Below are 24,275 nucleotides of genomic sequence, written 5' to 3' on the forward strand. Positions count from 1 at the left end.
TTGTTAGAGGGAAACACAAGTATCTCATTTAACAAAATAATATCTGGAGATGGCAGTCTCTGGGAAATAAAAGTGAACGTGTTGTGAAGTTCAGATTCTTGGGGTCTTGCATTTTATTGATAGATCTCCTTCATCATGCCATACATTAATTTTAACTCAGGTGATATATGAACTTGGCACATTAGTTAATGAAAAGGTAATGCACAGTAATCTTGTCATCACTAGCTGTGCATGATAATTCAATCTGCTCCTCAGAAGAGCTGTTCAACATGCAACAAATTTGATTTAATAGTGACATGATGTACTAGGTTAGGTATTTCATTTAACATACCATGCGCCTGATTTGATGAGAAAAGCTTCCCTTTCAACAGGTTATCTACCTGAGTTAGCAGGCCAGGTGTGGGGGTTAATGCAGTTACATCAAACACCGTCTGGACTGGGTGTTCATTATTTGATACACAGCACAGACTTGGGCACATCCCTGAGTTTTGTCACTTCGTGCATTCATTTAATGTCATCAGCTTGTTTGTAGGGAGGATGTAAGCATGTCTGCTCCTTCAGAGCCAAAAATAAAGCTGATACTTCTTCCACACGCTGGAGGCATGGAGACCCTCTCTCCCCATTCGTACACCTCTCTTTTGGCTTCATCACCAGGGGTCAATGGTCACTAGGACCTGGAAGGGTTGGTGCAGTGTCCCCGGTTTGTGGTAACTGCTGCCAGTCTCTACTTGGGCAGGGTGCAGGTATTTAAGGGTGATGTGGTTAATGCTTTGATTTCTACCAATGCACACTCACATTCTACAGCTGGATTAAGCAGTCTGTACATTGCTTAGAATTTTTTTCATTTCAATCCTAACAATCTGAGCCTCAGTCCTCCAGTGTGTAGGAAACGTACAGTCTGCCACTGTTTGTTTGCCTCATTTGTGCAGTAATAGAGGCTGGCTATGAGGGTGTATTTCCTTTATTTTAATATAAAGTATATGAAGATATATCTCCATGCATAGGATATAGAAACATGTCATTATTTACTATAGAGTGGGTAAATCATCACCAACCACCTTACTGTAGTCGGAGACTTTTTATGGCACCCAGAAGATGTTCGGCACTGTAGCAGCATATATCAGCGGCACTCTGCTGAATATTCTTGTACACAGATATATGTTTATGCCACTCGCTGCAGCACACCAGTACGTAGAGGATACATCTTGCTTAAAGGCAGAACAAATGTACAAAAATCTGAGCAGGATGTTGGCGGTGAGCGTGGGTCACAGCAGCAGCCCCCTGGGAGCACTCCTTGGGGATGGCATGAGGGGATGCCATCAGGCTGCTGCCCTTGGGTCAGCACAGCCAGGTGGGAAATGTCTGCATGCAGGAACCAGGATGGACAGATCAGCTCTTCCCAGCCGCCACGCAGTCTGCAGGAAGAAAGGAGTCAATTGCAACTGGTTTCCAGCAGACTTTGGGCAGACAACCCCCCCTGGGGAGCAGCAGAGAGCTGGGGAAGGAAGAGCTGTTGGATTTCCATCGTGTGCTGCAGAGTGCTGCAGCCATGCAGGGCCCTTTGCACAGGATGCTTTATTAAGTTACAAGTTAGTAATTAATGCCTAGTTCCTCTCTTTATTTTCTCTGTGGTTGAGTTTCATATGGGAAATTAAAGATATGAGTTAGAGAGGGAGCAGATTGCCACTTGAAATACAGCTCCCTGGTGCTCTGTTCATGACTTTAGACATTTGTCCAGTCTCTTCTCCCTTTATGGAGATGTAGGTCAAATGCTGCTGAAAGACCCATTTGTTTTGGAGCAGATGTGCTCGGTCCAGTGGTCCAAATGAAGCAAGGCAGAAAAGGTCAGGGAAAGAGTGAAGGACAGCCAATATATATACGTGTGCCTCATTCATAGCAGAGCTACCATCAGGTCACCCCATGTCCTCCACAGTTGCAACTCCTTTGCCAGGCTGGGAACTCACCATCTCCCTCATGCCCAGGTTTGTTTTGGAAACTGTGGTGCAGTCTGAGAGACCCTTTCAGAACAGTGGGGTGTATTCAACTGAACCCAAAAAAAACCAATAACTTTTCTTTCTGAGCTGCACTAAAACAGAATCACAAAATACCACCTGTTGTCTGGAGTATGTCCTAAGACTGCACGTCCTAAAATAGACTCTGTTTTCCTCTTCCACTTCTGCTTTCATTAGCCCCAGGTTTTGACATTCTGTTCAGAGATATTTTCTGTATAGAATGCATTAAGATAACATAGATCTCAAATCAAACATCTCTTCATTCAGCATATTTCCTATTTAAATTTCCCCTGTACGTTTCGCCTGTACCTATCTAAGGAATGGCTTCTTTATTTGTATCAGTTGGCTCATGATAACTGGTTTTGCAAAAGAGCAAAAAAAAGAATGTTTTAAGAGAAAAGAGAAAATGCTTTGTTTGTGCAGCCTTGTTTCAATTCAGTGCTCCTTCCGTCTCCCAAAGTTTATTGATTGGGAAAACGTTAAAGATGTTGAATAGTTTGTTTTCATTTCACAAATGTGAATCGGGATTAGTGCAGAAAGATAGGAATGTATTCATCATTAGAATTTGCCTTACACATTCATTTATTTTTTAATCTATAATTCTTATTGAACTAAAGAACTCTCAGGGATATGTATCACCACAGAGAACAAAAAGAGCCCTGATGGAGCCGGATGGAAAAAGTTCAGCCAAGAATTTTCCACATAGCTAAAACACAAACTTAGGAAGCCACTTCTTGCTAATGCTGAAAAGTGTTGTTTTCCCAGACCTGGGGAAGATGCTGGGGTGTTGCTCTCATACTGAATGTCTTCAGGACACTTGACTAGGCTACAGATCCTAGTGTGCTGCAGCCATTGATTAGAGCTGCTGATTTACAGCATGGGGTAGCTCTTCTAATTCTCTTGCAAACAGATACAAGCTCCCTAGATCTTAGGGCTCTCCCTGAGCTGTAAACTGGTTAATTTTGTGACCAAGCTGGGCTTGTTAGATCAGACACAATGCAATGCTCATGTAGCTCTATGGCCTCCAGTTTGCTAGTGGCTCACATCTAACAGAGCAGGCTGAATGAGCTCAGCTTGTTGCAAAACTCATAGCTGTGTCTTGAGCCCACATTCTTGTTGGGACAACTTTGCATCTCCTCGAGTTTGACACGCTCATAAGGTGTCTCATCCCGTTTAGGGCTCTCAAATGAGCAGCGTACACATGGTAAATTCTCTCTCTCCAGTGATGCTGTTGGTTTCTGATGGTCATTAAACAGGGCTATGTCTGGTTTCGCTCTGCCTCCCACTCCTCCTCTTCAGGTCTCATATGTTAGATTCATACACTGTTGCAGATTGCTTTTTGCAAGCAGCATGCGTCTGCCCTTTCAGTCTTTCTCTTCAACCAACATAACAAGTGTAAAGCTGGGCCCTATGAGCTCTGGGGGGTCACAGGACCATGCAGCTGCAGGAGTCCATCCAATCAAGTAACATCTTTTACCCTCATAATTACAATTTCCCACTTTAACAAAACACCCTGCTGCCAAACTCCAGTGATAATGAGTCTGACAGTGCATCAGTGCACTCCCAACTGTATCTAGAAAGTAGGGATGATTTTTTTTTTTTTTTTTTTTTTTGCAAGGCAAATGAAGACACTGATGATTAGCAAGAAACAAACCAATGATTCAATACATCACTGGCCACACATACCAAATCATTGATTTTCCATCCTGCTGGGCAGCAGCTGTTCCATTTGCTCAGCAGAAATGTTTTTTTTTCCTCTGGAAGGAGCTGGAAGGATGGACGTTTCTCCCAAACAGGAGGCAGCAGAAGGTTGCTTGCTACACTGGGCCTATTGGTGGTGTCCAGGGCATGTTGATGGGGTCCTTCTGGAACTGCTGGGAATTCTAACAGGCTTTCCTCTGTTAAACTCTAGAAATACTTTTGAATGCCTGTGAATGCAATGATTGGTAGGTGGAAAAATATCTCCTAGGAGAATCTATATGAAATTGCAGGGAAAAAAAAAAAAAAAAAGTGCTGCCCTGAGACTCACAATCACTGAAAGAATTAGAAGTTAATCATCGATATCCCCATGTACCTTCTTTCTGTATATCAGCTACATGTAATCAGTCTCCTTGCAGATCATCTAATCTCAGCACTGTTGCTATTTTTGTATTCCTCACCTTGTCTAGACTGAAACGGGACGTGGTCGCCCTGCATTTCCGAGTAAAACGCACACCCCTGAGCCAATGGGCCTGCAATGTGCTGTGCAAAGAGATAATCCTGGCATTTTGCATTCCCTTGTTCCAAGGTACCTACGTGATGACAGTGACGGCGAATGACGCTGATGACAGCACCACAGCGAACGGGATGGTGAGATATCGGATCGTGACTCAGACCCCCCAGAGCCCATCGCAGAACATGTTCACCATTAACAGCGAGACAGGAGATATCGTCACCGTGGCTGCTGGCCTTGACAGGGAGGTGAGTTTGAACACCACCGCACCAAGTTCCCAATCGTATCCTGAATTCAAACTCTATGGAAGTTGGGTTGTGGTGTGGAGTTCGTGGTCTTTGCTTCTGCCGTGACTGTGGGGCATGGTGGCTTTGGTTGTCTTAATACATAGTGGTTGATGAAACTCTGGGAGAATCTTCCAAGTCAGGATGCTGGTATTTACCTTGTGTAACAGTGCACAACTCAAAGATGTAGAAAATCCAGAAGGAACAGGGAGATGAATAAATTGGCATTTATCCTCCTTCTGTCGTGGAAAAGATAAAGTGGTATATGTCTGTAGCCCTTTCTAGACCTGTCTTGCTTAACTCACTTTATATTATCTTTGGAAGTAGTTACACAGCCTGTATTCCACACACTTGGCATGTTTCATGATGGCATTCTTGTATCATTTCCAGATTAGGAAAATGTCTTCTGGTGTATGTTATCAACCTTGTGATTTTGGTTTTGTGTGCAACTCTGTTTTTAATACCTCATCTTCTTGGCATTTTACAAGGTACAGCTTCTCCAAATATAGAAGAAATATCATTTCAAAGGACAGAAACATGCTCTGTTAGTATGAGCTATGTAGTATGATTCTTACAGCTCTGCCTTCTTTGATTCTGAGCATAACTCAAGGAGAAAGCATTGAATATTCAACATTAAACAAAAATCAGCGTAGCATCAGTGGTGGGTTGGAGTGACCGTGAAGGAGGAGGCAGCAGTCTGTGGGTGTGAAGTGAAGAGAGAACTTAAATTCTGCCTTTTTTCCCACTTGGATTGTATGCTTTCTGGGGGGTCACCTGTCCAGTACAGTTGGGAGATATTTTTTTTTTATCAACTTGTAAGTGATAGGAAGGGTCGTTTGTTCATTGAAGGGATGGCCACTGATAGTATGCTGATGCAGCCAATACAGAAGTAAGGCCTTGTGTAGCCTTCAGCTCAGGTGTTTGAGTTCAGGCAGTCCCCAGAGACAAGAAGTCTGTCAAAATCCATTTTTGAGGGCGTCAGGGGTGCATTTCTGAGAGAAGGGATCAGAAATTGGGTTTGTTCTTCCATTCTCTCCTTTCCTCTCTCACAACTGCTGGCAAGGACCGAATGGGTGCACATGGGTCCCTGCTGCTGACACCAGCACAGGGAGATGACACCCTCCAGCACATGGTGCTTTCTTTCCTGCCAGGTCAGCCCCATCAACCCTACTGCAGTGCTTTGACAGAAAATGGCTGGTGTGCATTTTTGTGCACATCATTAATGTTGTGTAAATAAGTGTTCATCAGCAGTCATTGCACAATCTTCACAAACTTCACATACATCAGCACGGAGAACTCAATGACTTGTGCCCCTTTCCTTGCCTGCTTGGGGCTGCTTTGTTGCTTCGGTGCTGCACGAAGGGTACAGAGCAATGGGGTTGGCCCTCGAGGGGACAGCAGGAGGAGACCCAGAGGAAGGAACTGAGTTCTGGCAGAAAAACAATGGCTTTAAGAGAATGACATAACTTTTATTGTCCCCCTGACATCAGTAGGGGCGAGCACTTTAATGTAGGGCTTTACAGATAAGGAGAGGTCATAGGTTTATATTAATTTTAGAGACATGGACTGTGATAGCAGGTTGAGAAGTTTTAATCTCAAGAAATCAGCTGAAAAAAAAAAAAGAGGCAGGTGATAAATAGGGGAAAGGGTAAGCCACAACGATGATATTTTTTCAGATTTATCTCCTTGCATCTGGAAGATATTAAAACTTACAAGATAACCGTATGCTTCGTGTTCGTCCCCCTGTTGCACCAGGTCTGGGAAATGACAGCGAGGTGGCACTTTGTGTATGGAAATGTGGTGCTGAGCATCCCACAGCTGATAGCAGGGTGAGCAAGGGACAGTGGGAGCGAGCAGAACAAGCTGCTGTGGGCACAATCCTGGGGCTGCCCTGCAGCTATGGGGCATGCTCGTTCCCAGTGCTCTCTGCTGCCTTTCAGGCTTACATCTGGAATCGACGGAAGGTTTCTATTTTATTAACATAAAATTATATTAGGTCTAAATTGAAAAATGTGTTTAAGCTCTCCCATGACTGTATCGCAGATTGTTTTTTTGTTTTTGTTTGTTTTTCCTCAAGTCTTGAGAAAGCTATTAGGAGTAAATTTGGTTTAGCTACTGACATTTTCTTGTTATTAGGAAAAGGAGCCGAAGAGCGGTATTTGGAATGCAGCTTTGTGTAAATTAAAATGTTAACAAATCTGACCTATTCAGCTGAAACTACTACAGCCAAGATAAATTCCCTGGATACCAGTTATTTCTCCAAATGCTTATTGACACGTTTATCAGTGCCTATAACACTGTTACTTTAAGCTGTGTTGAAAGGAAACCAAGTTTGCGGTCTCGGTCCAATCCTTCCACTTTGCTACTGCAGTGCAGAGGTGCCTTGAAGCAGGTGTGAAGGTAACAGTCAGAACTGTGTGGTGTCAGAGGGACAGCTCCGTATTCCAGATCCAACCTTTGTTTTTCAAAAGGGAGAAAAGTTGCTTCCAAACCGGTGTTTCTAGCTCAGCATCTCTTCTGTGTGCTCTCTAACCTAGTGCTCTCAGCATCTCCACTTAGGGATTTGTTATTTATTGGTTTCTTCCATTATGTTCAATTCAAGAAGTGTCCAAGCAGCTGGACTAAGCTTTCTATCTTGCTTTGTGCTGTGAGACGTGTTTCTGTTAACCTGCAAGAATCCTACTTAAAGACAAATTCATGTCGTTTGCTGCTGTTTCTAAGCCCTCATTTCCACAAACCAAGGGAGGAAATTAAAAACTCAGCCTCTAAAATTGTGCTGATCCCTCTAAATGTGTCTGACATGCAGTATAGCAAAATGAAAAGCTGAGGTATTAAAATACTGATGGCTTTAAATTTATCTTACCTGGTTCCCATTCATCTGGATGTAAATATGGTTACAATGCTCTGTGTCCATCCTCTCATTACCACTGAATGGATCCCCAAGGAAGATAAAGATAATTGGACTGCACTTCATAAAAATTATTATAGGAGGACAGGTTGGCAATAGTCTCATTTAAGCTCCTGGATACCTGAGGGTGAAGAAATGCCAAAGGTGGAACAAAGAAACTTCTACCTCTGAACTAATAGGGAAAATGATAGGGATTTAGTGTATGGCAGAGGTTCAAATGTACATTCAAGCAACTGGGCTGAGATGAGAATGTTAAAAGAAGATACTTTCTCGAATACAGGAAATGTCAAGAAAATGTATTACATTTGTAGCTGATTTAGGAAACGTAGGGGGGAAAGATGAAATCATGATTGGAGTACAAAATTAAAAGGGACCGCTGTGAACATGGGAGATGGGCAGGTTGTAACAAAGTTCAGTGGTGGAGGGAACCATGCAATTTTCTTTAATTTATGGCAGGCTGCTGCAGAAACGGGTGGTGCTACAAGAAACTGCTAACCCAGAGATAGCTCAATTGAGCAGTTTATCTGAATTCCAGACGTCATTGCTCTTTTTTTTCTCCTCTCAGAAGAAAACAACAAGAGGTAGAAATGGGTCGGCTGTCCCCAGGTGGGGCTCAGTCAGATGTTTGTTCAGTCAGAACATTGGTATTGCTCTTTTCAGTTCTGAAAAGGAGCATTTCTCCTTATAACAAAAGCAAAGGGACCAGAGCTGTTCTTCATGTTTGCTCTGTTTGCCCATCCCTGCTCATGCTGGGGTCTGGCGGCCACCTGTGAGCTCCCAGTCCAGTGATGCAGGTCTGTCAGCTCTTCTGATTTCTCTGGGGGCAGAATATCTGTCTCAGTAGCACCATAAACCTGCACTGGGACTATAGTACATGCAATATCGTCTCTAAAGAGCTGCCATTAAATATTTTATGATCGCAGACTTGGAGCAAGCAAGGAAGAAAGAAAGGGAAGAAAAAGATATGAGAGAAAAGGGGCTGGTTGATTCCATGCTCTGCTGGCAGGCCAATAAACGTCGAGATATCTCAAATGTCATCCAGGCTTATTTGAGATAATAAGTGTTTGGGCTCTGCGGTGCTTGTAGCGTAATGTTGCTAACTTTCTGAGCCCTTCTTTGAAAGGAAACCCTTCCTAGCATGTTCGTCTGGTGCTAAAGAAATGAAGGCAGTCAGGAGCTGTGAGCTGCTTCCTCAGAATTTCTGAATGTTTCTATTTCTTTTAAAAGTGATTGGAGCTCTGCTGCTGCAAATGTTTTTAAAAATACATGAAATCCAATTCTATGATTACTACACTTGGCTTTCCGAAAATGTGATGTTGCTAGCCTTCCTTAAGTGAGCGGAAGATAAAAGGGAGCGCTTGCCAGTAGCTGAGTTAGTGCCTTATTTTATTTATGGATGAAGCGGCAGGATTTGGATGGGGAAGGGGGAAACAGTCTTATTGGTAGAGACTGTTGATTTCTTTTCCAACACTGTAGTCTTGGAGCAAATACGCATTTGTGTTAGAGCAGAATTCTGAAAAATTATGTTAAAGAGAAAAAAAATGTGGTACCCTGCCCCTGCAAAGCCTGAGCTGTGATTGGTTTTACAATCTGTAGGAACTATTTCTTCTAGGAAACAGTGGTCAGGCATCAGCATGGTGGTGGTGGATCACTATCCCTGGACATGTTCAAGAAACAAGTAGATGTCACACAGAGTGACATGGCTTAGTGGCATGGTGGGATGGGCTAATGGTTGGACTAGGTGATCCTAGTAGTCTTTCCAACCTGAATGATTCTACAGTATCTCCAGGTCACTGCAGTATCTTTTCAAAATCTCCTTGTTGACTTTATTTCAGATGTTGAATGAGAGTAAACAAGGTGATGGGAATTTGTTTGATAGCATTTCGTTTGCTACAATTTGTCCTTTGTGGAATATCTCATAGGCAGCATCCCGCTGGTTTGAGATTGCCCAAATACAACATTTCTAAGTTGGGTTTGTCCCTTCAAACCACCCAATACACCAACTGCAGCAAGCGGGTAAGACAGAGCCTTGCTTGCTGCACCAGGAAGCTTTCCTCTGGCCAAACAGCCCATTTCTATGAACTTGGACCACAAACCCCCATAGTTGGCTTCCAGACTTGCAGGCTCCCAAGGTGTTTTGCCTGTGTTCGCTCCTGAGAAACCACACATGGGCCACATTTCATCGCAGGGATGGGTGAAGCATAAAGACATTCTGGGGGATGAAAAACACTGATAAATGTCCCTTATCACTGAATGCTGTGCTGTTCTTGATACACTGCGGATTTTCAGGTCCATGTAATAAAAAAATATAAGTAATAAGGCTTTATGTATTAATATGCCTGAAATTATCACTTAAAGATAAAACTGGTTAAATTATTCAGTTACAAAATTATCCCATTTCTACAGCAGCGTATCCTGTCAAAGGAAGAGCTGATTAGCCATAAGCTGAATTTAGCCAGTAGATTTATGCTTGATTCGGGTTTATGTTTCTGCATCATATGTAGGACTGATTTGAGCTTGCTCCATCACTCCAGCATGCATTTCATTTTCTCATTACAGGCAGGAATGACCTTTTTCAGCAAATTATGGAAAGGAGCACTCCCATTCATCAGTAAAGAAGTTTCATTTTATTAACACCATTTAGCGCCTTTGGAAATGCATTGTGTGCCCAGTGGAGGGCCACTCGTAGTAATTTGACTCAGTGAAAGTTAGCACATGGGAAGGGCTTCGGTCTGCTCTGTACGCTGTTGGCCCAGCATTGCTTCATGTCTTATTATTTTTGATTGGATTTCCTTGGCTATAAAACTGATAGCTAGGTGGTACTGATAGCCAGGTAGAACTGTGAAACTGATAGAGCAGAGGGCCTGGAGGGTAAAAACATGAGCAAGTATCACACCAAAAAAAAAGGGGGTGGGGGGTGGGAGGAAGGGCCTTGGAGATGATAGTAAGAACTTTTAAAGAGTAAAAGAGCTTTCAAAAAAAAAAAATGCTTGTAAATAGGCTGGAAACTGTGGAAGACCAATGACAAGAGAGGGAAATAGCCATTGTGTTTACCTCAAAAATAAAAATTAAAAGCAATTTAGCTGCACATTGATCAGGACACAGATGCAATGAACTGGACAAATGGTGCTGACCTGCTGGCATGGTGTGGATGTGGGTTTGTGTAAGCAGGAGCTCAGCCTAGCTCTGGTTTCCTCTCCAGCCATTCTCCTCCCTGCACTTTAACACTAATGGCCCTGTTGTCACTGGGGCTTTTGGATGTTAATAGCATTCACAAAGATAAACACTAATGAAGGAAGTAAGACAGAGCAGAGAACACAAGTTAATCATGGTGCCTGGACAGGCAGAGCGCACTTCATGGTAGCCTGCATTGCTGGCCCCTGACCAATAGCTATCTGACATTCCATCCCTCACACCTCTGCTTTTGGGGATGGAGCAGTTTGCACATCCTGCAGTAGTGTGGCCATACAGTGCCTGTTTGGTTAAAGCAGCAGCTCAAACTGATGGTTATCATGCTCTTCCTGTTATTTCAGCTGTGCACCATGAATTCCTTGGGATTCAGACAATGATGGCCAACATGTTGCCAGGACAGCAGTCCTACAAATCCTCACTGCTCTAACATTTTATTAATGCTGATTTTGAACTCACCTCTAGCAGTTCTTTCTGTTGCTATTGACTTTGCTGAAGTGCCCTATTCATGATTGGGGCACACTGGCTTCTCCAGCCAGCTCCTGCCCTTCAAGGGAGGAGAACATTGCAGTGGTTCATGAGGGATGAGGAAGGACCCATCATTTTTTTGCCATGCCATCAGTCTCAGAGATTAGTTTCACGCTTGCAGTAGCTGAGGGGGCTTCATCTGTCACAGTTCTATGATGAGAAGCTTTATGGCCTGTGGCTGTCAGAGTTGTTGATGGGGATGCCACCTGAGTTCCACAGCACTTTTCTCTGCAGTGAGCACCTGACAGGTGGCTTGCAGTTGTCTTGCTCTTGTCCCAGCATTTAATTCCCCATCACGTTACATTTTTAATAAAGAAAACCAAATGGAACAACAATACTGCTTTCATCAGTCTAGTTGTTCTGTGAAGTTTTTCATCTCAGGTCCCTGTGCACTGTGTTCTGTCTGAATGTACATGTAGGAGGATGCTCCAGCCACAGAACAGACAGAAAGAGTGCACGAAGGTAACCTACAACCAGTTTACATCTCCCGCGGAGTGAATTCCACCAAGAATTGAGTCCTACCCTTTGACTGACACTCACACATTGTATATGAAGCTATTTACTGCTGAAGTAGCTCCCAGGTCAGTTTTGGTTTTATTTTTTCTTTCTTTCATTTGGCTTATTCTCTTGTATCCATCTGGCTTCCTTCAGGTATTGCTGGCATGAGGATGCCACAGTTTCTGCAGGAGTCTGTGCTGATTCACTTCCTAAACTAATGACTTCTTATTCATATTTGGGCACGCTGCTGAAGAGCTGTTATCAAATTGAAAAGCTACATGATTTGGGGTTGACCTACTCAGGTAAAACAAACCTTCGAGTTTAATTGGATTTGATTATAGAGTCTGAGGAAGAATAGGACTGATACCCAACTTAATCACGTTTGGTTTCTTTTCTTTTGAAATGCGGAAATCTTCAGAGCCTCTCCTGTATGAAAATTCCACATATACTAATCGGCCTACAGACCCTTTTCTTTCATGACACACATTTTAGTACGTTCTGAGAGTTCTGGTACAGTCTGGTTGCACTTGTTTCAAGTTGCTCATAAAATCCCACCTCTTCCTATGGTGGGTTGGTTTATACATTATTCAATAGTAAAATCCCAGCTGAATGGGAAGAGAAAAAAATATTAAGTATTGGAGTGGAAAGCTCACCAGGTCCTTAGCATAATCTCTCTGGTTCAGACCTGCATTTCGTTTTCCATTTGAGCTTGTCGTACAGTAGAGACTAGTGTATCTTTCCAATTTTAGATAGAAGCCTACCTGCTCAGCTCAGGCAGATTTAAAGTTTTTTCTCTGATACATCGCATACTTTCCAGCAGCCCATTCCCCTCTCTAAAGGGATTATTGTCTAAATCTGCACCAGGTCAAGTGAAATAATTAAACACAAGCTGGCTCCGCTAATTAACTTATCCACAGACCATTGTCTGTTATTAGCATTTTAAAGAGAGGCTTTGTTAACTCTTTCTTTCTAGTTACAGTGGTATTTGTTTAGTAACATAACCCATTCCCATAAGCATCTTTGACTACATTTCTTATTAAAATATCAGCGCTGACACATTTTCTAGAGGATGACTGAGTTTACAAGGTGTTTCAGTCTGCAGCAATGAGTTTTCCTAACAAAGCATAAGAAAAAAAACAACTTAAGTGCAAAGACACGTCACTGTCAGAAGACGGAGTCCTGTATCCAGAGAGTATTCTTTAAATGGAAAGTTATCAGTATAAACAAAGGAGAGACCATTGTGTGCTCTGTAATGCTGAGTTACACAGTAGTGTATCTAGTGTCTGTAGTGCATCTCAGCAGAGCTTTGGAATAGCAGCAGGATCACAGGGCATGTAGTTGTTGGGACTGTAATATTTCCAAAAAGACCAAAATGTGTGAAATGGGATACAAATGTGGGAGTTTGCTATTCTGCACCACTAATACTGTATAATTCATTGAGTTCTGTACTAATTAGTATCCAAAAAGGGTGCAGAAGATAGCTCTTTGAAGGGGAGAGCAACTGTTGTTGTTTGATGCTTCCAAAGCATCACCAGCCTGGCTACAAGTTATCGCACACAGCCTCAGGTACCACACTTTGGAATATTCTCCATTGACTGCAGACTGAGAGAGGATCTCTTGGATAAAGCCAACCCGGTGTCACTTGCAAGAGCTGTGTGTTGCTTTTCCCAGAGCTGCACATTAAAGCACCTAGGAGCTGGTAGTAGCAGAGCAGTGAGACGCTGTTCTCTCATCATAGTAATCTCACTTTTTTTCCCCTATTTCTTAGGCTAAATATTTTCCTTTTCCTTGTTGTTCTTTTATTCCAATTTTTTAAAATCAGTGGGGATTTAATGTAAAAAATCCTCATTAAGTAGAGTATGTGTCAGTACAATTATGTTTTATTCAAGCAGTTCATTTCTTATGCTTAAAATGCTTTCTGTTTTGAATGACTCTCTAGAAAAATAAATGTAGTTTTCAGTTAAAGTAAACAGGTCACATACTGAGTGACCTTATATCTAATGGCTAAAATTTAGAAGGGGAACTAATTGGATAAAACCTGGTGACTCATATTATCCAGGCATTCAATAAGCTGGCCTTTACAGTCTTAATTATACAGCTTTATGAAAAATAAATAGATTGCAGTTTCACATCCATACCAATATGCAACTCAGTTTAAAAGGAAGAATCTTGTTTTGGTGGTTAAAATTTGGGCAGATGCTCTCAGCCAGGGGTAGACTGGCCAGGCTGACATCTGTTGTTTCGTAGGTCAACTCTTGCAGAATTGGTATCACTTTTCTGGTAGATCCTTGCTTTTCTGAGGAGGGGATTTGATACCCGCCAAGCAAACACATGCAAAATAAAATGCCCGCTTACAAAGCACCGTCTTCACCTTCTCAAGGTGAATTTCAAAGAGATAAGAGGAGCAGAAATGCATCCTTCTTTGTTTAGGTCTACAAACCATGCAGTGTCTGCAGCAGTGAGGAGCTGTTCCAGCTGTACCGGTCTGCAGGGTCTGAAACATCCTACAGTATGCTGGATGTGTTTTGCTCACAGGAGAGCCTGTACTGAGGTGAACTGAAGTAGCAGATGAGAGGCTACTCAACGTGTTATTCATTCTGGAAGTGGTTTGTTTTGGAGATGTGTACGTTTCTGCAATTATTTTAGCCATTAAACTTCAGCCCTAAAAACGCTTTCATCTTGGCTGATTCCATCTTTCTGTAGCCGTGGCAATGCAGAGGAGTGTGATGGGAAATGTGTTATTAGATTTGCCAATTATGTGCATTTTTCCCCCCTAGATGTTTGATTCCAGAAGACATGATGTTTGGCAGAAAAGGTAATGAACAGCATTTGCTTGCAAATCAGCACCAAGATGCGGCTTGAATGAATATATCTTTAAGCATAAAGAGAAAAACTTAAAGGATTACTGGGATTCCTCACTATCCAAAAATGTGCCCTATAGATGAGAAGCAAGGCAGCTTCCTTCAGCATGGGCTGGAGAAGTGCCGAATGAACACGTCTCGTGTTCAATGTCTCGCCTGCTTACAAAGCAATCCCTGCTCTGGCTATGGCTCACACCGACATATCTAAGCTGAATTCCATGAGCTGGCATTACCAGTGCTGCTAAAATAGCCTGCAGACCAGGGAAATCTCAGGACATTGGATGGGTCTTTGGTTGAAGCCCCACCTGGAGCTGCTTTTGTCACAGCAGCACTTCTTTGAGCGCACAAGCTGGAGAGAAGCATAGAATCCTGAAATCCTTAAGGGTGGAAAAGACCTCAGATCCCCAAGTTCAACCCCAGCCCACCCCACTGTGCCCTCTGATCACATCCCTCAGTGCCACATCTCCACAGTTCCTGAACACCTCCAGGGATGGTGACCCCACCACCTCCCTGGGCAGCTGTGCCACTGCATCGCTGCTCTCTCTGTGAAGAAGTTCCAATATCCAACCTGAAAGAGAGAGCTAGAGAAAATCTCAGCTACATCCTTGTCAGTACAGGTTGCAGCAGCCGCAGCAGCCATTTGTGCAGATGATCCCGGTTGGGCATGAGACGCCCCACAAGAGTTCCCCGCCCCCAGATTAGGTCAAATTAATGAATCTAAAAAATCGTAATTACCGATCAGAAGAAAATCTGGGAAAAAAAAAACAACCAACGGATCTTTATTTTAATAGCAACAAAAATGTCACATTGATATCGGCCTTCTAAAATGATGTTTGGCATTATAAAAAGATCAATTTTTTAAAAAGTTGTCTCAAACCATTAAAAAAGAGTCTGTATTGCAATGTAAGAATAAATTCCAAGTAAGAGATGTTGAATGCCCTTCCTTGGGAGCAGTTTCACCATTAGTGACTTCCGATGAAAAAAAACTGTAACGTTCTTCAGCTGCTTTCATCCTTGGGCCTCTTCAGCTCTCTGTATGGTCTCTGCCACTGCTGTCATCCTACCATATCAAAAAGGGTATTTAGGGATGTTCTGCTGAGAGCTAATTCCGCTGTTCACCATAAGAACCTATTAATGTAACTCGGAGTGACCATCGCCTGCAGTACAGCGTCTTCAAAGGCTGACTGACAGGTTTGAGAAATGGATTTTGCATTATTGTGCTGACCCCAGATGCTGCTGAGAGAGGAGCACAGACCTGGTGCTTTCTTACAGTGTCCATAGGAAATAAGGCAGGGTAAACAGCGTAGTTAATAAGTAGATGTGCAGGGGAGCACTCAGGGAAAACGCATCAAAACATCTTGCGAAAGCTCATTTAAAGTTACATAAATTATTGTTTGTGTTTTCACACAGGCAGTTATTTTCAAGTCTAACCAGCTGTATCTCTCCGGAGCGGCCCTAAATACGTACACCATTACATAAACATTCAGTTTGTTGGGGGATTTTGTGCAATGAGGTCCAGGCCCTGTTTACTTCACAGCATTGCACAGACTGTGAGAAGGAGGTGTTTGAATTTCAATGGGACACTTTGACACAGAAAATCCCAGCCTTCGTGTGTTTTGTGTTTCTAAATGATAGGGTGAGAGATACCTTAAAAGAAGACGCAGTAAATAACATGATCGATTTTTTTGCAAGAGAAATTTAAAAGTAGGAAGTCCGAGCAGATGGTTACTTTGCATTTAACATCTCTCACCCCCTCTCAGCCCAGCCAGTCGTGCCTGGAGCATGCTGATGCACTGGGGGGCCGCTGACAGCCATCCCAACAGCATCGTGCTAAGCTGTTTATTCGGAAAGCCAGATTCTTGCTATTGGAGCGGAGTGCCGTGTCAGGATCCGCGGTGATAACAACCCCGCCTGCTGCTGGCGCATCGTCATCTCTCAGGAGGCAATTACCTGATAACTGATGACGCTTCCCGGAGCCGTGCGTTGCTTACGCTCCACTACAAGCCCCGTCCACGCAGCTCAACCCAGCGCTCAGAAGTTCTTAAGTACCCCTGAAGTGTTCTCCAGTGGGCCCCTGGGTTTTGTAAATGAGAAAATAAACAAAGTGACTCAGGGCACGGAGGGGCTCCTCTGCAGCTTCTCTGTTCCAAACAGGAATGAAACATGAAAGAGTAATCTGAAAGACACGATGGCTTTTATTGAAGAAATAATCAGAGAGTCACTTATCAGAACCAGAAAACCTGCAACCTGCTTTATCCTTTGTTGCATTATAAATAAGAATTATATTTGTTCTCAGCAAACAAGCCTGAAGTACACTGCACCACGTTACTGTGAGTGACGCACGGGCAGCAAGAGAATAAATTCTGCTTGTCTGTTCCATTAGGTGATTTTGTTTCTTAGGTTTCTCCTCTTTCTGTACCAGGAGTGAGCTGCTTTGCCATCTCAGAAGTGCGATCTGTGTGCTGGGGCTGCGCTCGAAGCAGCGTGGGGAGGCCAGATCTGGGCTGGGGCTGTGCAGCCCCTCTGTGCCCCCGGAATGTTGGGGTGCTGCAGCTGAGCAAAGGGGCTGAAGCACTCTGTCTTTTGTGCACAGCGACAGGAGTTTCTGCAGGCAGTGTTCTTGCCCTTTTTCCACTTCTCGTGTCAAGTCTGGCAAAGGTTATAAGCTCTGGATTCAGAGAGATATTTGTTGACTGCTCCAAAAATAATGTCTCCTGTTTGATTATACTGGCCCATGATATCAGAGGTGGATGTTGGTGGGATGGCAGTGGAGGCTGAACCTTCCCACCAATATTCCATTTCATGTTGTTGCAATGTGACAGATGGCAGCAGAGGGGCAGTCTGACGCAAGGGTGTCTGACATGGAAGTGCATATGAAACAAAGGTGTGGAACTGAATTCCCCCGTGTGGAAAACATGGCACCCACTGACATTCGTTGACACTTGCTGAACGTTTATAGAGACCAAACAGTGGATGTGAGCGCAGTGAAGTACTGGGTGGTGCATTTCAGCAGTGGCAGCAGTGACAGTGGGTCACCTCCACTGGTGCAGACTTGTACAAGTGCAGCACGCATACTCCAGTTCATCGCTGGCAAAAATGCACAGCTAATGGTGGTGACTATGTTGAAAAATAGTGTTTTGTGGCTGAGAATTTTCTCTGTCCTATAGTGTTATTATGCACATTGTACCTGTTGTGGTTTCCATGAAAATAAATAGAAGGCATTACTTTTGAAGCAACCTACATAGAAAATGCCATTCCAAGCAGAACAGCTCATGCAATTCAGCATCCCCTCATGATGCAGACATCCATCAGAACTTCAGCCATGAACTCCTTGAGCTCAGTGTTTGGTGTTTACGTCTTGTGCTAGTGTTTAGATGTAAAGTTACGTGGTATCATCTGAACTTGAAACACAATTACCACTTCCACGCTCTGCCTTGACTGTTGGAACGCTTCTTGGCACGGGCTGCTGCAGGCTTCAGCTCTCAGTCCCTTCAGACTGAATGGCAGCTGATGGTGCTGTGGCTGCCAGCACGGATGTCCCCCTCTCTCCGTGCCCGGCTCTGCAGAGCGGCTGTGCGCCTCGCAGCCCGCTGCCGAGCAGCTCCTCGGGGAACGCTTCCGAGGGAGATCTTTGACTTTCTGTGCCTTCCCAGAGGAATTCATAATTACTAACTCCTTTATCATAGAGAGCAGCTGTAGGCTTCAGCTCCATTAGAATTGCCCTGGTAATTTCGCAGTGTGAAATTTACAGCAAACAAGGGACATTAACGTTAAACAAAATTATGCAACAGCAGCCCTCACCCAAGTCATTAAAAGCGTGTGCAATTTTTAACGGGTGCTTCATTTCTTTTCCCAGTCTGTTAAGGATATGTTTATACACCCACACGTGTGTTGTTCTGCCAGAGGTATGGACAGGAGCTGCCTGGGGCCTCGGGTGTCACCTCCTCACAAACCCTTTAACTGTGGCTGTAATCCCAACCACAGCAGCGAGGAGAGGCTGTCACCGAAGAGTGAATTTGTGTGCGTGGGTCTGCATGCAACTAAAATAGTCCAACTGAGCCATGTAGTGATTCTGAATTATGTCTATTTGAAAAGACAGGATATCATAAAGACTGCTAATATGGTGGAAAATTATATTAAGCTGAGACAAGACAAAGTTGATTATGTGCTAGACTAGTGCAGATGTGCCTGGCGCTAGTCACTTATGCATATTGATTGATCTTAAATATAGCAGAGCAGGGGATGGAGTGGTGTTTGTATGGTTATTGATTTTGTTTCAACTCCTTGGGCTGTCATCATGAGCTTCCAGATCCAACCATCATGACTGATGCAAGTCCTGATTAGAAAGCTTGATAAGAAAGTGGGCATCGGGCTGATGTCCTACAGAAAGAGAATATATATGGTTACATCCTTTTAGAAGCAGACAGTTGCCCTTATTTCATGCAGATATTCAGAAACATGCCAGATCTGTCCATTTCAATGGAGCATGAATTTAAAATTCATTGAAGACTGCAGTTGGGCTTCAGCAGTTTTTGGGTTGACCCTAGGCTTGGTGGGTGCTACTGACCTGTTAGGCCATTGAACAGTTTGAGTGTGTTTGCATGGATGGGCTTACTGTATGATACCCTTCTCTTCAGTTTTGGAAAAGGAGGTAATTTACTTTCTTAATTGTCTAATTTTTGCTTTCTCACACCTGCACAAGCAAAACTGGCTTTTATCCACCTCTCCCACATTCCCAGCAGCTAAGCGGTAAACAGGAGATTCTCGGTGCATTCTTTGAATGAATTCTTATTCCTCTTGAGTCTTTATTAAGAACAGTATTCTTTCGTGGTGCTGTGCTTAGGGCCACTGACCTTTGCCACCAGAATGCACAGCTTCCCAGGGCTCTGTCACTGCCAGCATCATTTGCGTGGAGCTTGAAGCGTGACGTGAGTCAAATAAGGTGCTGATTTTCCGATAAACAACGACTGTAGGCGCAGAGAGAATTAGACCTTCAACAGTCAATGAAATGGATTTGTGGCTGTTTGCCCTAGAAACTTCCTAACAGCCCCATCCTGGCAGTCCATACGTGTGTGTGGCTGTCTCCTCCGTGCATATGTCTGCTGATACTGATACCGAGTTCAAATATCCACGGTTCCGCTCAGCGTTGAACTGTGTGCATAGCACTTACTTTGAATTATGTCTGAGCTAAGGTAAAAGAGCTCTATCTGTGATTATAGACACCAGAGACAATATATTGAAATACAGTTACTATAATGTACACATCATTTATCAGCTTCCCGCCCAATAATGCCAGCAGTTGCTGCTCAGAAAATACAGCCTGATGGATTACCTGTTTCTCACCATCTTACTGAAGACCAAGAAGGGCAGAATTCCTTCAGCACCGTCAGACTGCAGCTTTTTCTGGCTGGAGAGAGAGACTCAGTCTGAAAAGCACAAAGTGGTCAGCAAAATACATAGGCAGGGGGAGAGTTTCAAGGAGCTTTGCTTCTTCCTCTCATCAAGAGCAGGAGCAACCCACTGACCCCATGCAGTGCATGTGTGACCTTTTGCTGAGTTTGGCCTGCTTTAGTGCCTGCTCTTGAAGCGCTGCTGATTAAAGCTCATTTTTACATTTAAAGCAGCAGTGATCTGGACTTAGATCTGTAATAGCCAGTTCCTGCCTAGGATCTAAAAAGTGGGTTTGTAACATGAATTTCAAATTGGGAAAAAAAAAATTAAAACAGAAAATACCTTTATTTCTTGCTGAGCTTCTATTCAGTTCCTGCTTCCTGTTTTGACAGTGTAAGTCATACTTGGGCAGGAAAAAAAGAAAGCCCACAACATAATTGCAACCATGTCTAATTAGGCAGAGCTATGTAAATTTAGCGTTTCTACATGATTATAAATGTCAGGAGAGCCTTAGATAAGACATGAGAGTTTTGAGTATCTCTTGTGTACCTAGTCTAAAATGTCCTTATTGCTAATCCTATTCATCTGGAGTTGCTTCCTAATTAGAATATTTATGCGCTAATAAGGAGGTGAACAAGGCACTCCAGTTCTGTTCCAAAGGTGAGAGTAGGGATTCATTAGACTCGGCGTCTGTGTTTTGATTGCTGTACAATGTAATTAACATTGTGCTAGACAATCATTTTAGATTTATCTTAACAACAAATATTTAGGAAGATTCCTGTTGTTGTTCTCTGAGTCTGGGTCTGATGGAATGATGAGCAGTGATGTCATCAGCTTTGAGGAACTCTGAGGTTCCGGGATGTTTTCTTCCTATTTTGTGTTGCAAGCTCTTTTGGCCTCTCTTTCTCAGTTACTGGTATATCTGAGTCTTGCCCTTACTAGCTAGAAGTGAATCTGTTCTGCATATTTCATGAATGCACACTGTAAAGCTGGGATGTGGTTTACAGCAAATGCTTATCTCCTATTCCTTTTTTTCCTTTCCACAGAATTTTCAGTTGCAGGTGTATATCCAGTGGCTTGGTATTAAAATTAAAAAAAAAAAAAAAAAAGGAAAAGAAATTCCAAAGTCAGAGGTGTTTCAGCTGTTTTTAAGTTCCAGGACCACGGGAGCACAGATCCTGGCTGATGTGCAGTGTCTGACTGCGTTTCTGTACATTTGCTTCTCGAAAGGCTGTGCCATGAATTCTATCCCGCTGGGTTTTAAGCTTTTGTGACCCACCACTGGAGAAGCATGAGGCTGTGGGTGCTTCTCCTCTTTTCCTACTCAAGGGAAGATCCCAGGCATTCCACCATCCCGACCGAAAGGCTGAACTGCAGAAAACATCTTCCAGCTCTGTTCCTGCTTCACCTTTTCTTGCTTTTGCAAGAAGTTTCTTACATCTTGCTGCCAAAGCTCCCCTTCTGACAGACCCCTGGGCACAGCCTGAGGGAAGATGCTGCTTTCCTGAAGGCCATGAGAAGCTATGCATACCACCAACCCCAAACCATGAGTGTGCACAGAGCTGTGCTCAAGTACTGTTGCTCAGGCCAGAGAAGACATGTGCAGGGCTCCCAGGCTCTGAGGCATCTCCTGTTGGATCTTAGATGGGACCAAGAGGCAGTTTCAGCCCTTCCTCTCTCCATATCCTTTTCCTTTTAGCCCTACTTGTGTCTACAGTCTATGTCTGTAATAAATACGCATGCTAAATGGTTCTCAGATAGATTTTTACCAACGCTGTGGCATGTCAAAATCAGCTCCTTTTGAAGGGTAACCAGCTTAAAGCGAAACCTTGGGGTTTTGATCTCCTCTCTTTGCTTTCTGTTACATAACAAGAAACAGACTCAGTTGTCTGAGGAAACAATGTTCTGTTACTTTAAAGGTGTTATCAGAGAAGTTGTTAAGATGGCAAGTCACGTTACTTCAAGTCTTCTCTGTATAAATTAGCTAGGTACGAGAATCTCAGAGATAATGATAAATATAGCATCATTCTACTGCTGATGGAAATCATTATCAGCCATTATCAACTTTAATTAATATATTCACGTTATTCAAATCCAAGTAGAAAATGTTCTTTGGCACTGAGTCTAGAATGATACGGTGCGTGGCTTTTTGTGCAGTCTGAAAAGCAGCTCAGTGCCGTGGAGGCAAGGGGAGAAGCAGGGCCCAGCTCATCATACCTCCTATAGCCCTCACCCATCTTCCATGCTTGTGTAGAAGGGCAGGAAGATCTCATTTCCGTGGGATGGTTCTCTCCTTTGTACATTTCTTCCACACCTGAAGAGCTTTGCTGTTTGTGGCATCTCTGTGGTCTCCGTAGCAACCAGGGTAGTGCTGGGGAATATGCAATCGAAGATGCTCGGAATGAGCACTGGTAGCAAATGTGCTTTGCTATGAAAAATTATAGAAAACAAACAGAAAACATGGGCTAAATAAACCTCTGCTAGTTCTAAATGGAATGCTTCTTGAAAATTTGTGTTAGACCTCAGCAGCACTTTAAATAAATAACCAGTATGTCCCCTTCCGCCTGAGGATTTCCATCTGTTGATTTTGTTTGTTTTCTCCTTTCTCTTCTACAAAACCACCAAGGCCAGATCCTTCCCCGTGCTGTACACTCAGCCCTGAAAGCAGAAACCTGCCCCTGTGCAGCTGCACACAGCAGGCTTCACTGTACCCAGAAAAGCCAACGAGAAAACTACCTGAGGAGATGCTCCTGCATCCCCCCCTGTGCCCACCCAGAGCACTGACAGCCCTCAGCTTGGGCTCGCTCAGCAGGCACCATGGCATTACCTGGCTCATTCCCTTCCCTCGGGTGTGCCCTCAGCACTGCCAGCAGTGTGCCCAGCCTGGGATGCTCTCCTCTGTTCCGAGTGGTGAGAATAGCACCCCTGTGATGGGTGTCCTGGCTCCATGCCTGCCCTTTCCCAGCGATAGGACTGATTTCATTTAGGGCAGGATCTATCATCTGAATCAATGGCTCTGTGGGCTGATAGTGTAGTCAGAGACCTTGAGGACTCAAAGTAAGAACCTGTTGCAGCTGGTTTGAGTTAGCACTTTGTTTCTGCTGTCAGATAATAATGTTTCTAAACCTGGACTGTTCTGACATTTGCCACGAGAAAAAAGAAATAAAAAATCCATACAGCTTCCATTAACCGAGAGTAAGGTAAACACTGCAATTGGTGGGATGAGATAAAACCTCTTCACCTCTGGGACACAAATGCGATAAAATTACGTATATTTCACAATCTCACCTTATTCCCCATAGGCAGTTAATCCGTCTCACAGAACTCTTGACACACTCTTATCACAGCCTCCAGCTCCCTCTTAGGAGAGACCAGGGGCCAGGTCCTCCATGCACAGCCTGCCTGGAGGGGATGGTCTCACCAGTTCCATGTGGAGCCCTGATGGCGGAGCGCATCGCAACCAAAGCAAAAACACTTTGTTTTGAGGAGTTCTTCATACTGTATGATACCATTCCCTTTCTAATTTTCAGAAAGTAGCAGCAGTAGATTAGGGATTATCAATTGCAGCTGAGGTAGCCTGGACAGATAGCAGGTAACACATGATAGCCTGAGATGGGCTGTGGGTGGAGGTGGGAGCAGGCCCTGAGATGTGGCTAAAGCACTGTAGATCCATACCCCAGCTTGTCTCAGAATAGAATTTATGTATGTATCCTTAGTCTGCACTTTCTTTTTGCTGGGCTAGTTCTAGTTAGGAGTGTGAAGGGATGAATTGCTGCCAAAACTTTACAGTGGATCTAGTTACAATGGCAAAAAATCTCTTTCTGCCATAAGTAATTCTGCTCAGGAAATCGGGGCATCTCAGCAAAATGGCATTTCTTGCACATAGAAGCAAGTCTCAGCTGAGGGCGAGGAGAGAGGAAGTAACACTGCCAGTGTGGATTTGATCAATATAGCTCTACTTCTGCGTGTGAAGAAGGCTTAAAACTGTATTCAGCATCTCAGCGCGGGCTCCCCAAACTGATGAATGCCTCCGAAAAGATAGCCTTAGTTCCTCTGTCTGTTCCTCGTTTGAGAAGTGGGGACAATTCCCAGTTCACAGAAGTTTAATGAGGATGAATTTGTCAATATTTGTGCCTGCAAAGAAAATAAAATATGCCATCATTATTTACAGCATAGCAGTAAGCTCGTCAGTGCAGCGTCATGGATGATCAGGTCATGGGTTAATTGTCTTGGCAGAATTGTGCGCTGCGATTTTTCATTTCAGTCTGTTATCTTTGGATATCTTATAATGTATGCTACTAAATTCAGGGTCATTTTGCTTCTTGCATGAAATTCAGCTCTTCCATACATTTTTTAAGAGGAAATGGAGCCAGAACTGGAGAGAACTGAAAT

At 43.6% G+C, this 24,275-nt stretch overlaps 1 protein-coding gene across 2 annotated transcripts in view; it reads left to right on the forward strand.

The window, feature by feature from the left end:
- Window positions 1–24,275, forward strand: part of CDH4 (cadherin 4) — a 417,253-nt gene that overhangs the window by 341,393 nt on the left and 51,585 nt on the right. For both annotated transcript variants that reach the window (NM_001004391.2, XM_040650680.2), the window contains one exon: window positions 4,300–4,472. In NM_001004391.2, coding sequence (NP_001004391.1) covers window positions 4,300–4,472 — 173 coding nt within the window. The remainder of the gene's footprint in view (window positions 1–4,299; window positions 4,473–24,275) is intronic.

This window comes from Gallus gallus, chromosome 20 (assembly GCF_016699485.2).
Source record: "Gallus gallus isolate bGalGal1 chromosome 20, bGalGal1.mat.broiler.GRCg7b, whole genome shotgun sequence".
Lineage (NCBI taxonomy): Eukaryota > Metazoa > Chordata > Aves > Galliformes > Phasianidae > Gallus > Gallus gallus.